This window comes from Amblyraja radiata, chromosome 24, assembly GCF_010909765.2.
Source record: "Amblyraja radiata isolate CabotCenter1 chromosome 24, sAmbRad1.1.pri, whole genome shotgun sequence".
In the NCBI taxonomy this organism is placed as follows: Eukaryota; Metazoa; Chordata; class Chondrichthyes; order Rajiformes; family Rajidae; genus Amblyraja; species Amblyraja radiata.
Genome location: NC_045979.1, coordinates 21,650,997 through 21,665,877, shown reverse-complemented (window position 1 = coordinate 21,665,877; position 14,881 = coordinate 21,650,997). Strand labels below are relative to the sequence as shown.

Sequence of the window (14,881 nt, the reverse complement as noted above, 5' to 3'; positions counted from 1 at the left end):
CTGGACTTCCCCAACATCGGGAACAATCTTCCTGCATCTAGCCTGCCCAACCCCTTAAGAATTTTGTAAGTTTCTATAAGATCCCCCCTCAATCTTCTAAATTCTAGCGAGTACAAGGCAACGTTCCCTATTTCCTTCGCTCCATAGATGCTGCCTCGCCCGCTGAGTTTCTCCAGCATTTTTGTCTACCTTACACAGTACTTTGTTGGTTTGCCAATAAGATACAGTATGCTTCTGTGAATAGGGAGCATTCTTGCCCCAAAGATCTATGGTACATTATGGAGTCCACAGGAGGGAGGGAAGGGGGAAGAGAGGGAGGGGGCTCAGGAACAGCTGGGCTTGGGTTCATGCCGGAATAACCCACAGCCCCTTACCCAGTTCCCTGTGCGACCTCGCCCGTTTCCCCCCTATCCCTGGCCAGTGTGTGACGGGATAGTGCAGAGGGAGCTTCACAGTGTTTGAAACGCAGAGACCAGGTAATTGTACAAAAATTAAACTATTTATCTCCATATAATGATTTCCACTAGAAAATTGACGCAGAGATTTAAAGCACATTATCAAAGCTAAGAAACAGGCATTCCCCACACACACAGGGAAAGAAGGTGGACACAAACATACACAGACACACACAGACAGGGACACCACACACACTCGCATAGTGATGTCCTGCTCCACAATGTAACCAGGAACCGTCACTTGAGGCAGAAGGCAGCTCCCCACGTTGACAGCGATTCTCAGCCCCTGATCTCAGCTCCAGCTGGGATGGTGGGAGTTGAGGACAGTTGGTGAGGTAGAGGGAAGTGATGGAGGTGAGGGTCCTGTAAATTCACTGTCCTGCCTCCCCATCACGGATATCATCGTCCAGCCCAACTGTCCCCATGACGTCCGGCCGTGAGCTCACGCCCCTCCTCTAGAGTAGAAGCACAGTCAGACCATGTGTTGGTCACACCCCTGCTGCACTCAGAGACACAAGAGAGCCTTTGTGGGTTTTGGGGAGAAGGGTTCCTGGACGGCGGGGAGCAGGGCCAATGTCCACAGTCACATTGGTGAACAGAGGGTGGCGCTGGTGAGCCAGAGTAGTGTAGACCAGAGAGTTCATTCCATCCTGGGTCCAGGAGCGGCGGGTACGGAGCAGTAGGTCAAACCTGCCAGGAGTGTGGGGTGAAGGGAGAATCAGAGATTGAGGAAGGGAAAGAGGGGACAAGGAGGGTAGGGAGGGAAAAAGGCACAGAGAACAAAAAAGGGGAGAGGGAAAGGATGGGAGTAAGGGGGGGAAGGAGTAAGGGAGAGGGGGAGAAAGAGGGTGTGAGGGAGGTGGAAAGAAAGGGGGAAGAAGGGGTGAGAGGGGAAAGAGACGGGGAGGGGCAACAGAGGGGGAGCGAGAGGGGGCAAGAGGGTGAAAGAGTGGGAGAGGCAGCAAGAGAGGGGAGGGGGCAAGAGAGGGGGAGAGAGGGCAAGAGGGGGAAAGGGGGCGAGGGTGGAGCAAGAAGGGGAGGGGCAAGGGGGGAGAAGGAACAAGAGAGGGGGAGAGGGGGCAAGAGTGGGAGAGAGGAGGAAAATGCAGATAAATGGAAAGAGAGAAACAGAGCAAGCAGGTAGGAAAGGAAATGAAAGTGATAGAGGAAGGAAGGTAGGTATAGATGGATGGAATGGATAGAGAAGGCGAGAAAAGGGTTTGAGGGAAATAATGTAAGAAATAGATATGAAATATAAATATCGGGATCAAGAGAGATATGAAGGAAGAAAGGTGTGAGGGAACAAAGGGGAGAGGGAGGGAGGGAGTGGTGGAGGGGGAGAGGGAGGGAGTGGTGGAGGGGGAGTGGGAGGGAAACAGAGAATGTCCATGAATACTTGAACTGCTGTACACCCCCCACCGCAGGGGCTGTACCACCCGACCCCAACCCCTCCAGGATGAAGCTCGCACCGGCTGTACACCTCCATAGAGCAGTGGTGGGCGGACCCACCGCATTGGTGGCACTCTTCCCCCTTCGCCCCCCCCACCTCACCTCTACACCCCCCCCCCACCCTGCGCAAGCCCCCCCCGCCCCACCCTCTGCCCTTCACCTCCACACGTCCAAACACAGGTACGTATCTCACCCCAGTCCCCACCCATCCCCCCCCCAACCAACCCACAGGAAGGTACCTCCCTGTCCTTTCATTCCTCCCCCCATTCAACACACAGGGGATAGATACCCCCAAACAACCCTCTCCCTTCCCCTCATCAAAGACACAGGACGGCCTCTCCACCCCCTCCTCCCCTTCCCCTGTTCACCCCTTCTCCCACACACAGGAAGCCCCCCCCCCACCATCCTGCCCTGTCCCCCGGCCCACACACCTCCTTGGGTTCTGCTCATTTCCCCGGTCCAAGTTGTGTTTGATCATCTTGTAGCGGCCCACGGAGAGAGGGGGGCGCGAGATTGTCATTCCAGCCAGCTGGAGCCTGCGGAGCAGAGCGGAGGGTGAGCTACACGGAGGGCAGGTGGAAGAGGAGAGAGAGAGGATGCGCAGAAATATGTGTGAGAGAGAGAGAGATGGCAGAGTTATTGAGTTAGGCAGAGGGAGGGAGCTAAGGTTGAGAGAACGAGGAGAGTTCATGAGATGTAAGACTGAAGGGGAGGGATTTAGTGAGAGAGACCAAGAAAGTAACACAAGGATGGACTGAGGTTGCAACAGAATGGGGGGGGGGGGGATTAACATACACAGAAAGACACTGGATGCCCCCAAAGAAAGACAATGGGAAGCAAAAATAATAGAGGAAAATACATATTGGACAGAGAGCTGGCATAGGAAAGTGAGCGGAAGAAAGAGAAGGGGAGACAGGATGGCCAGAGAGAGGGAAGGGGAGGAGACGGACGCGGAGATATATAGAGAGATAGAGTGGAACAGAGGGAGTGGGGTAGAGGGAATGAGATGAGGAGGTAGAGAGGGCACAGAAAGAGTGTAGCAGAAGGATAGAGGGGTGTGGTGGGGGTTGGGGAGTGCAGATTGTGGGGAAGGGAGGACGGAGGAGGAAGGGAGGGGGAGAGGGCTGGGGGGGAAGGGAGGGGGAAGGAAGGGAGGGGGAATGAGAGGGATAGGGAATTAAAGGGAGGGCGAGAGGGGAGTGAGGCAGCGAGCAGGGTGGGAGTGAGCGAGGGGGAGCGAGCAGGAGGTGAGCGAGCAGGGGGGGGAGCGAGCGCGCAGGGGGGGGAGAAAGAGAGAGGGGGAGAAAGAGTTAGGGGGTGCGAGGGGAGCAGGGAGTGAGTGGGGGGAAAACGAGGGTTGGGCGAACGACGGGGGGGGGCAGAGAGAAGGGGGAATGAGACAGAGCATAGGGAGGGAGGAGAGAGGGGAGGAGAGGGAGCAGAGAGAGGGGAGGAGGCAGAGAGAGGGGTGGGGCCAGAGAGAGGGGTGGGGCAGAGAGAGGGATGGGGGCAGAGAGAGGGGTGGGGCAGAGAGAGGGGTGGGGCCAGAGAGAGGGGTGGGGCAGAGAGAGGGATGGGGGCAGAGAGAGGGGTGGGGGCAGAGAGAGGGGTGGGGCCAGAGAGAGGGGTGGGGCCAGAGAGAGGGGTGGGGGCAGAGAGAGGGGTGGGGCAGAGAGAGGGGTGGGGCCAGAGAGAGGGGTGGGGGCAGAGAGAGGGGTGGGGGCAGAGAGAGGGGTGGGGGCAGAGAGAGGGGTGGGGGCAGAGAGAGGGGTGGGGGCAGAGAGAGGGGTGGGGGCAGAGAGAGGGGTGGGGGCAGAGAGAGGGGTGGGGGCAGAGAGAGGGGTGGGGGCAGAGAGAGGGGTGAGGGAGCAACACATGAAAGAGGGAGTAAAGGGAGGAAATATTCTTCAGTGAGCATGGGAAAGAATGTAGGATGTGGGTATGGGCAGGTTTGATAGGGAAAATACCAGGAGTGATAATGGGGTCAAAGAGGCTGCCGGGATAAGGAGAAATAGTAATACATACGGAAACGTTAACATCAACAGGGTTAGGACAGTGGAATTACTGAGGGACAGGGTGAGGAAGCTGGATTATCATCAATGGAGATACAGTCAGTGACACAGGGCATTGAGTTAGGTGGGTTACTGCGAGATTATGTGAAGGATCTGGATTAATATCAGTAGGGTTACATTCAGTGACACAGGGCACAAGAGGAAATGGTTACCGAGGGCCAGTGTGAGAGAGCCTGATTAACATTGATGGATATACATTCAGTGACACAGGGCCTGGGAAGAGGGGTTACTGAGGGACAGCATGAGGGGGTTGACTTCACATCATTGTAGATAGAGAAAGTCAAGGGAAACAGTCTGTGACACAGGGTACTGGGGGAAGAGGGTTTACTGGGGAAGGTGGATTAACATTGGCCGGGATACAGTCAGTGACACAGGATGCTGGAGGGAGAGGTTACTGAAGGACAGTGTTGCACTCACCTTGAAATGTCGGAGTTCCTGGAACAGAAACGTGACTGGGAAATGGGGAAAAAAGTGTGGGATTGGGAGAGAGAATGTAAAATGAGAGATACATCAGGCAAGACAGAAAACAACAGGTACAATTGACAAGGAAAATCAGAGTGTTCAGTGACTCACTCTCCCTCTCTCCTTATTTTAACATTCCCTCTTGATCACTCTCTCTCTTTCTCTCTCACACAAACTCACTTTCTCGCATGCCCTCACAATCTCCCATGTGGAATAACACACTCAAGCAGATATTTGGGTGTGGGTTACATGTTGGGATCTAATCAATAGGTTTGGGGGTTTATATAAGGAATAACAGATCCCAGGGGGCAAGTTACAGGCTAGGATATTAATCTAGGGGTTGGGAGTTTTTATAAAGAATTACAGATCTCCAGGAACCAGTTACAGCCTGGAACTGATTGAGTGGATTTGGGGTTTATATATGGAATGACAGATCTCTGAGGGTGAGTTACAGGCTGGGATCTAAGCCAGGGTTTTGCAGTTTATATTCAGATATTTGTGTGCGTCACAGGCTGTGGAGGGGGCGGGGGTTTTACAGAATAACAGATCTCTGAGACGGAGTCACATGCTGGGATGTATGGAGCTGTCAGGGGTTTACAGCATAACAAATCTCTGGGTCACAGACTGGGATGCAATGGAGGGGGCCAGGACTTTACAGAATAACAGATGATGTCCAAGTGAGTCCCAGGCTGGGATGTTTGGAGGGTCGGGGTGAGTGGTCAGTTGGGGATTACCTGGTAGCGATATCATCATCCTCACCCCCCCAGCCCCAGTAATCGTTGGGGAATCCGTTCATTCGCAGGTACTGCTCGGGTGTCACGGCAGATACGCCTCCAAAATACGTCCTGTACGGTAGTCTGAAACCACACCAGCAAAGGCAGGTCAGCAACTAAACAGAGCGCCAAACTACCCCAAGAACCATCAACGCACAATGGCCCCATCAGAATGTGGCACCTGAAACATTGGGAGTGGCAGAACCCTTCTTTAATGGTCATGTTAGTGTGTGCGTGAGGCTGGGTGTGAGGGAACCCTCTGTTAATAGTGATGTGTGTATGTGTGTGCGCGCGCGTGTGTGAGAGAGTGAGAGACTGGGTGTAAGTGAATGCTCTGATAATTGTAACAAATGTCCATGAGCCCGAGTGTGATAGATGATGCCTCTATTTGGTGAATTTTGTGTGAAAATCCTGGTGCTATGAAACACTGCTTTAGTGTAATTTCAGAGTACAGGCGATGGGCCACTGCTTTTGAAGTGATGTCAGTGTGTGCAGGTGTAAGGGTGATCCAGAAGATTAAGATGCACAGATTCACAGTGACTTGGTCATACGGATACAGACTAGGATTGTTTTCTCTGAAATGAAAGGTTAGTTGAGGGAAGAGCTAATTGAAGTATATATAATTATGAGAGGCAGTGATGGGGTGGACAGCCAGAACCTTTTACCCCAGAGTGCCCTCTCTTTCCCAGAGCATAGAACTGGATTACATGGAAGTTGGAGGGTTGCAGTGAAAGAGCACGGTGTGGAAACATGTCCTTCGTTCCACCGAGTTTGCGCTGACCATGATTACTCATGCATTAGTTTTATCGGGGCAATTTACCAAAGCCAGTTAACCTACAACCCTGCGCGTCTTTGAAATATGGGCGGAAACCCAAGCACCCAGAGAAATCAAATGCAGTCACAGGGAGAACGTACAAACTCCATACAGCCAGCACCTGTATGTTGTGACCAATGGAGTTCAATGGGGTGGAAGATTGCACCCTTCACGTGGTCCGCCCTGTTTCGACTAATGCAATCAACTCGACGTGCACAAATGAAAGATCAAAAAGAACAAGTTGTCCTACAACTTTAGGCTGTGCACGCCATACAAAAGAAGAAGAGTTCAATAGGGATCTTTGTTGGAATCTCTATTGTTTGTGCTGTATGTAAATGTAAATGGGTTGGTTTGCAAGTTTGCTGATGACACCAAAGTTGGTGGAGTTGAAGACTGTGAGGAAAGCTGTTAAAGTATACAGTGATATATGGATCACCTACAGAAATGGGTGGAAAGATGGCAGACTTAATCCGAAGTGTTGTACTTTGGGAGGTCAAATGTAAGGTGGAAGGTATATGGTTGATGGCAAGACCCTTATCAAGATTGTGCAGAGAGATCTGGGGCTCTAGATCCATAGCTCCCTGAAAGTGGCAACACAAGCAGATAAGAGTAGTAAAGAAGGCTTGTGGTGTGCTTGCCACCAGTGGTCGACAACAGAGTATACGAGTCAGGAAATCATGATGCAGCTCCATAAGACTTTGGATTTTTGCCTGCAGTTTTAGTTGTCTCATTACAGGGAGGGTGTGGCGGCCTTGGAGAGCATACAGAAGAGATTTACCTGAATGTTACTTAGATTATGAATATTAGTTACAGAGAGAGGTTTGACAGACTTAGATTGTTTTCTCTGGAAAGGTAGGTTGACGGAAGAGTTAAACAAAGTATATTAAATTATGAGAGGCAGAGTCACGGAAGACAGCCAGAACCTTCCCAGTGTGCCCTCTCTTTTCCAGGGCTTAGCTTTAAATTGAGAGGGGCAAAGTCTCAGAATAAACACAGCTGTAATTTCTACATGGTGAAACCAAAATGTATAAAAATACCCTTTAATAAAATCTGCCAATGTGTACTTCAACCACATGTGATTTTTTTAATTACAAATCTCAAATTGTGGAGTACAGAGGCAAATAAATAAATGTTGGGTCTTTGTCCCAAAAATTATGGAGGGCACTGTAAGCATGTGTGAGTGTGAGGATTACAGTGGGCGTGAGTCCTGGTGTCAGTGTGTGTCAGCCTCGATGTGTGGAATCGTCCATTATCCGTGTGTGTTACTCACTGGTAGCCGAACTTGTTCATGGCGATGGAGACGTGCTTGGGGTGAGAGCGGTCGCAGGTGTAGATGTTGTGGTCATTCTCTGGGATGAGGTCCACATCGTGGAGGTAGAGACAGTCCCAGTCCTCATCCTTCATCGCCTCCTTCACTCCCACGTTCAGCAGCTTGGCTCGGTTGAAGGTCTCGTTCCCAGCCTGGCCAAAGGGAGGGGGTCAGATGTTGGATGTGGCTTCAGGAAGGAGACAAGGACTTTGGAGTGGACGGTGGCTAGAGGGCTGGGAGAGGTAAGGGGAGGGTGGAGCTGGGAGGGATGGGAATGGAGGTGTTAGTGGAGAGGGGAAGGAGTTAGAGTTGAGATGTAGGAGGGGGTGGGTGGGCTGGTAGGTGTTGAGAGGGTGGGAGGTGAGTGTGAGGGGGGTGGAAGGTGTTGTTGGCGAGCAAGGTTAGAGGGTGCAGGGTGAGGAGGTAGAAGAGTGGTGGGACCATAGACAGAGGTGGCATGGGGTAGGGAGGGGGTGTAGGGATGGGATAGGGAGGGGTGTTGGGATGGGGTAGGGAGGGGGTGTAAGGATGAGGTAGGGAGGGGGTGTAAGGATGAGGTAGGGAGGCGGTGTAGGTAAGGGGTATAGGGATGAGTAGGGGAGGGGTGTTGAGAGGGGCACTAGGGGTGGGGTTGAGCATGTGGGAGCGGTGCTGACAGGGTGGGTGTTGTGGGGAGGGTGTCAATGCAGTGCCGTTAGGGGGGGTGTCAGGACGGTGCAGTCGATGGGATGAGGGGGTGGTGCAAGGGCAGTGGGGGGTGTGACTATCAGGTCGGTGCTGTGGGATAAGGGTGTCTGGGTAGTGCAGTTGATGGGAGGAGGGGGATGTCTGGGTGGTACAATCGGGAGGGGGTGTTGTGGGGTGTGTGTCAGGGCAGTGCTGTGAGGGGAGGGTGGTCCCGGGGCTCTTCACCTGATGGATGATGTACAGCCCGTACTGCAGCTGCTGCCGCTGCAGGAATGGGTGGATGTAGTAGAGGAAGTGCCGGAGGTGAGGCTCCCGGTGTCGGTGTGGCACAATCACTGCCGTCCGGTGGCGGGCCTGGCAATTCGGCGGCGTGTAGAATCCTCCGGGCATCACAAGGCGGTTCCGATCCCGGATCTCGTCCAGCGAGGGGGTCCGGTTAAAGGCAATGGCCAGAGGGCCCACTAGAGAGAGGGAGACTGATGTTTGTACCAGGGCCCTGGAGTCGGAGTCAGAGTCGTGGAGTCGGAGCAATTTTGGTGCTGCTGGAGTCGATAAAAAAGTCCTGACTCTAATCTCAACATAAATTTCAGAGACTACGTAAATCTCTGCCTTATCCACTTACGTGGCCTCCACCGCCATCTGTGGCAAAGAATTCCACAGATTCACCACCCTCTGACTACAGAAATTCCATCTCATCTCCTTCCTAATGGATCGTCCTTTAATTCTGAGGCTATGACCTCTAGTCCTAGACTCTCCCACAAGTAGGAGTAGACTTAGGCCATTCGGCCCATCAAGTCTACACCGCCATTTAATCATGGCTGATCTATCTCTCCCTCCCAACCCCATTCCCCTGCCTTCTCCCCAATAACCACTGACACTGACAACTCTCCCCAGAAAAATAAATAGGTTCAGCAAGCATTAAGAAATTGCAGCGAATTGTGGACGCAGCCCAGACCATCGCACAAACCAACCTACCTGCCATTGACTCCATTTATACCTCACGCTGCCTCGGCAAGGCCAGCAGCGCAATCAAGGACGAGTCTCACCCTGGCCACTCCCTCTTCGCCCCTCTCCCATCAGGCAAAAAGTACAGGTGTGTAAACGCACACCTCCAGATTCAGGGACAGTTTCTTCCCAGCTGTTATCAGGCAACTGAACCATCCTACCACAACCAGAGAGCAGTGCTGAACTACTATCTACCACTTTAGTGACCCTCACACTATCCTTGATCGGACTTTGCTGGCTTTACCTTACACTAAACGTTGCTCTTATCATGTATCTGTACACTGTAAATGGCTTGATTGTAATCATGTATAGTCTTTCCGCTGACTGGTTAGCACGCAACAAAAGCTTTTCATTGTACCTCGTACACGTGACAATAAACAAACCTGAACTGAAACTGAAGATAGACACAAAATGCTGTAGTAACTCAGCAGGACAGGCAGCATCTCTGGAGAGAAAGGAGTCCGAAGAAGGACCCGAAACGTAACCCATTCCTTCTATCCAGAGATGTTGCCTGTCCCGCTGAGTTATTCCAGAACTTTGAGTCTATCTTCGGTTTAAACCAGCATCTGCAGTTCCTTCCTACACATAAATTGAAACTGAAGAAACCTAGAATTGAAACCTAGAGATGGGACTCGACCGGCGAGACCAAAGTCGGGCAGAACCATAGTGGTGGGTGACTCCATTGTCTGAGGAGCAGACAGGAGACTGTGGCGGCAGACGAGACGCGAGGATGGTCTGTTGCTTCCCTGGTGCCAGGGTTCAGGATGTCACGAGCCGAATTCAGAACATCCTCGAGAGAGAAGGTGAACAGCCGGCAGTAGTTGTGCTCGTAGACACAAACGACATTGGGAAGAAGAGGAAGGAGGTTCTCCAACATGAGTTCAGAGAGTTGGGAAGAAGACTGAAAGGCAGGACTTCTCGGGTGGTTATCTCTGGATTGCTTCCAGTACCTCGTGCTAGTGAGGACGGGAACAGGGGGATAGGGGATCTGAATGTGTGGCTGAGGGGCTGGAGCAGGGAGCAAGGATTTAGATTTATAGACCACTGGGATCTCTTCTGGGGTAGGGATGACCTGTACAAAAGGGACGGGTTACACCTTAACTGGAGGGGGACCGACATTCTGGCAGGCAGGTTTGCTAGGGCTACACGTGTGGGTTTAAACTAAATAGTGGGGGGAGGGATTGACAAATTGGGAGTATAGATGGCGTTGAAGGGGAAGTGAGTACAGGAATAGTGAATAGTTACAAGGAGATTTTCGAATTAATGGGAAGGAAAGTTCTAGAAGAGAGTAAGGTCAGGGCCAATTGTGAGCGGTGCAAGGGGGGACGTGAATACGGAGGTCAAAGTGTTGTATATAAATAAAACAGAGGCAGTGGTGGTGCCTGCAATCTTACTGCTGCTCTCATTTTCTTCTTCCTCTTCCTTCCTCTGCCACAGTTCTCACTCCTTCCAGTGCACCCTGTCAGACTGCAGCTCCCCCGTTCCCGCCCCCCTCTGTCTTCCATTCACCTGCCTACATCACCTCCACCCCCCAATCCTCAACCACCTCCCACCACTCTGGCTGGGTTGCAGCTACTTACCAAGGTACGGGGGTTTCTGGGGACAGTAGGCGAGGTGATGGGTGCCCGGGACGAGTAGCTGGATCAGGCTGAGGTTGGTGTAGACGTCCTGCGTCTTGGAGTAGTCCCAGGAGGGCTGCGGCCCGCGCCACAGCTGGAGGGCCATGCTACGGATCCCTCCAAATGTGTAGTAGAGCAGGAAGAGGAGCTGCGAGGCCAGGAGCAGGCCGAAGGTGCACTGTCGGTCCAGAGGAAAGCCCCAGCCGGAGGGCAGAGAGAGACACCGCATCGTCCCGGGGGTGGGGAGCATCAACCATCAGCCTCCGGACACTGGAATGAGGGGGGAAGGAGAGTCATTAACCTCAGGACTGCAACGGGCTGTTGTTAACCCCAGTTCTGTAACAGGGAGAGTCCTTAATCCCAGGACTGTAACATGAAGAGTTGTTAATCTCAGGACTGTAATGGGCAGAGTTGTTAACCCAAGGACTGTAATGAGGAGAGTTGTTAACCTCAGGATTGTAATGGGGAGATTTGTTAACCTCAGGACTGTAACGGGGAGAGTTGCTAATCCAAGAAATGTAATGGGGAGATTTGTTAACTTCAGGACTGTCACAGGCAGAGTTGTTAACCCAAGGACTGTAACGGGGAGAGTTATTAACCTCAGGACTGTAACAGGGACAGTCGTTAGCAGAACCCTGCAATAGGGTGTCATTAACCCTAGGACTGTAATGGGGAGAATTGTAAACCTCAGGACTGTAACGAGGAGAGTCGTTAACCTCTGGACTGTAATGGGGAGGGTTGTTAACCCCAAGACTGTAACAGGGAGAGTTGTTAACCCCAGAACCTTGTAACCAGGGAGTGTTGTTAATGTCAGAACTGTGACTGGGGTGAGTCGTTCCAGCATCTCGGAGGGAGATAAAGGATGTCGAGGAAAGGCGGCTCAGGTTGTGCGGGACAGGCTCCCGAGAAGGATTCCTGGGCCTGGTGCCAACAAGTACTTCCGGCTGAGCGGAGTCTACCTCAGCCGGAACTACTCTACAAATTTGAGCCTCCCCAACACCTGGTATGGTGGGACAAGGGCTAGGCAGTCTCCCAACCGGGCCAAGAGCTGCACTCTGTAATGGGAGCTGTACTGTGTAATTGGAGCTGCATTCTGTAATGGGAGCTGACCTCTGTAATGGGAGCTACACTGTGTAAAGGGAGCTGTGCTCTGTAATGGGAGCTGCGCTCTGTAATGGGAGCTACACTGTGTAATGGGAGCTGCGCTCTATAATGGGAACCGCACTCGGTAATGGGAGCTACTGTGGCTCTGGCTCCCAGCGCAAACCCAGCACGACAGAGAGGGAAAGGAAAAGGCTGGCAGCTGGAAGCGAATCCAGTTTAGTCAGGAAGACAGAACGTTATCTACAGTTACAGGAATCGTGCCAGAGTCCTGCAGGATACAATCTGTCTCAACTGAAGATGAGGTGGGGCTGGCGTCTGAATAAAGGCCTTGACCCGAAATGTCACCTATTCCTTTTCTCCAAAGATGCTGCCTGACCTGCTGAGTTACTCAAGCATTTTATGTCCATCTTGGGGGACCTTGGGCCTGGTTGTAACAGATCACAGACAGAGTGGGAGTGAGGTGGGGAATCAACATGGCAGCAACTGGAAGCTCAGGGTCTCCCCTGTGGACTGAGCACAGTCGGTCTGCCGAGCAGTCACCCCTAACCTGTGTCCAGTGTCCCCGGGTGTAGAGGAGACCCCCAGTTGGGACAGCCAACACAGCCCTCTGGATTGGAAGATGTGCAAGTGACTCACGGCTTCACCTACAGGACTGTGGTCCCTGGGTGGAGGGAGGGAAGAGGCAAAAGGTCAGGTGTTGCACCTCCTGTGGTTGACGGGGAAGAACCGCAGGACAGGTAGTGGTGGGTGGGGATGGAGGTGGGGAGCAGGGCATCTCAGAAGTCCCTGGGTAAGGATGGAAGAGGAGGGAAAGATGTGTCTGGAGGTGGAATTTCGTTAGAACGGAAATTGTGAAGAACGATCCGTTGAATGCGGAGGCTGGTGGATGGAAGATGAGGACCTGGGAGAGTCTGTTCATGCCCCATCCAGGGGGAGAAGGGGTGAAAGCTGCGGTGCAGTCCAAAAAGGGAGATCTCAATGGAAACACATAAGGTGATGGGAAGGAGTTTCAAGAGCATGGAACATGCAGTCTTTTTGCACTCTGACCCACCTGGGCTCCCATCCCAGGTCTGGTCCTGGGCCTGACACATGGAGCACTACTCCCTGCCCCAGGTCAGGTCCTGGGTCTGTCAATGGAAATATCTTGTCTTGAGAGCAGTCAGTATTACAGTCGAAGAGATGCTGAAGGTCCTGACGTGTTTAAAGGTGGACAAATCTCCAGGGCTTGATCATATATATCGGAGGTCATTGTGGGAAGCTTGAGAGGAAATTACAGGTGCCCTGGATGAGATTTACGATTAAATATTGGTGAGGTGCCAGAATACAGGAGAGTAGCCTCTAATATTGTGCCTCTATTTAAGAAGGGCAGCAGGGAAAAGCCTGGGAATTAAAGGACAGTACGCCAAACATCTGTGGTTGGAGAGTATTCTGAGGGATAAGATATATATGCATTTTTAGATGGACACGGCTGATTAGGGATAGTCAGAAGATAGACAAAAAAAGCTGGAGTAACTCAGCGGGACAGGCAGCATCTTTGGAGAGAACGAATAGGTGATGTTTTTGGGTCGAGGCCCTTCTTCAGACTGGTCTAGGGATAGTCAGTGTGGATTTGTACATCGGAGGTCGAGCCTTTTGATGATATGACCAAAAAGGTTGACGAGGGCAAAGCTGTAGATATTGGGAGGTTATGTTACAGTAGTACAAGCCGTTAGTGACGCTGCAATTGGCGTATTGGTCACCCCAAAAGAATGTAATTAAACTGGAAAGAGTGTAGAGATGATTTATAAGGATGTTGCCAGGATTCAAGTGCCTGAGCCATAGGGAGAGATTGGGCAGGTTAGAATGTTATTTCTTGGAGTGCAGGAAGCAGAGGGGTGATCTTATAAGACTGGATAGACTCGGCTTGTACTCGCTGGAATTTAGAAGATTGAGGGGGGATCTTATGGAAACTTACAAAATTCTTAAGGGGGTTGGACAGGCTAGATGCAGGAAGATTGTTCCCGAAGTTGGGGAAGTCCAGAACAAGGGGTCACAGTTTAAGGATAAGGGGGAAGTCTTTTAGGACCGAGATGAGGAAAAACATTTTTCACACGGAGAGTGGTGAATCTGTGGAATTCTCTGCCACAGAAGGTAACTACCAGTTCATTGGCTATATTTAAGAGGGAGTTAGATGTGGCCCTTGTGGCTAAAGGGAGGCTATGGAGAGAAGGCAGGTACAGGATACTGAGTTGGATGATCAGCTATGATCATATTGAATGGCGGTGCAGGCTCGAAGGGCCGAATGGCCTACTCCTGCACCTATTTTCTATGTTTCTATCGATAGGGTGAACGCACAAGTGTCTGCGGTCAGAGGGGGCGGGGCATGGTTGATTCATCAGTCTGAAGAAGGGTTTCGGCCCGAAACGTCGCCTATTTCCTTCGCTCCATAGATGCTGCTGCACCCGCTGAGTTTCCCCAGTAATTTTGTGTACCTATGGTTGATTGACAGCTGCGTGTAAAGGGGCGGGGCTGTTGACTGGCCGCTCGGTGTGATGTCAGGGAGAGGCGGGGTTAGCGAGAGTGAGGAAAGAGTCGACCCAATGGCCCGCAGCGCGGGTTCCTGGTGACCAGGCGGGTCCTCGCGGTAACGTCGCGAAGGCTCGAGCCCGATACTCACCCGGCGCCGCTCGAAGGCCCGCGGCCCGGCGCCGGTCCTCGACGACAGTGACAGCGCACAGGCCCGGGTGGGCACGCTACGTTGGAGCGTCCCCACGTGACCGTCACTGGCGCGACCTCCACCGACGTCTGGCTGAGCGTGCGTCAGCCTAGTCCCGCCCCGTCACTGGCCCCGCCCGCTGGATATCACGTGTCGACGAACACTCTGAACCCGCCCCATGCTGCCACACACCGCCCATCACTCTGACTCCGCCTTCCTGACGTCACTGACCACGCCCTCAGCGGTCTGAACTGTCACTCAGCCTGACCCCACCCACTCCCAGTGACATCACCGCCTGGCCACTCTAACTCCGCCGACTCCAACTTTGCACCAATCAATGGGGAATAATAATACGATTGTTGATCCCTTCATTAGTATTTGTAACGGCAAATGGAAACTGCAACCTAAGTCAACGTGTTGAATGTGCGCCTTTCTTT

At 52.3% G+C, this 14,881-nt stretch overlaps 1 protein-coding gene across 2 annotated transcripts; it reads right to left on the bottom strand.

Annotated features, from left to right (window-relative positions):
• Positions 1-477: 477 nt before the first annotated feature.
• On the bottom strand, positions 478-14,527 carry b4galt3 (beta-1,4-galactosyltransferase 3). 2 transcript variants are annotated; one of them, XM_033042600.1, is made up of 7 exons: positions 14,406-14,527; positions 10,607-10,915; positions 8,247-8,482; positions 7,296-7,486; positions 5,173-5,295; positions 2,336-2,440; positions 478-1,145 (listed from the first exon to the last, which is right to left on the bottom strand). In XM_033042600.1, exons 2-7 carry the CDS (start codon positions 10,893-10,895, stop codon positions 944-946), a joined length of 1,146 nt encoding a protein of 381 aa, XP_032898491.1. In that variant the 5' UTR covers positions 10,896-10,915; positions 14,406-14,527; the 3' UTR covers positions 478-943. The 2 variants fall into 2 exon arrangements, with proteins under 2 accessions (XP_032898491.1, XP_032898492.1); XM_033042601.1 differs by lacking the exon at positions 5,173-5,295.
• Positions 14,528-14,881: the final 354 nt, after the last annotated feature.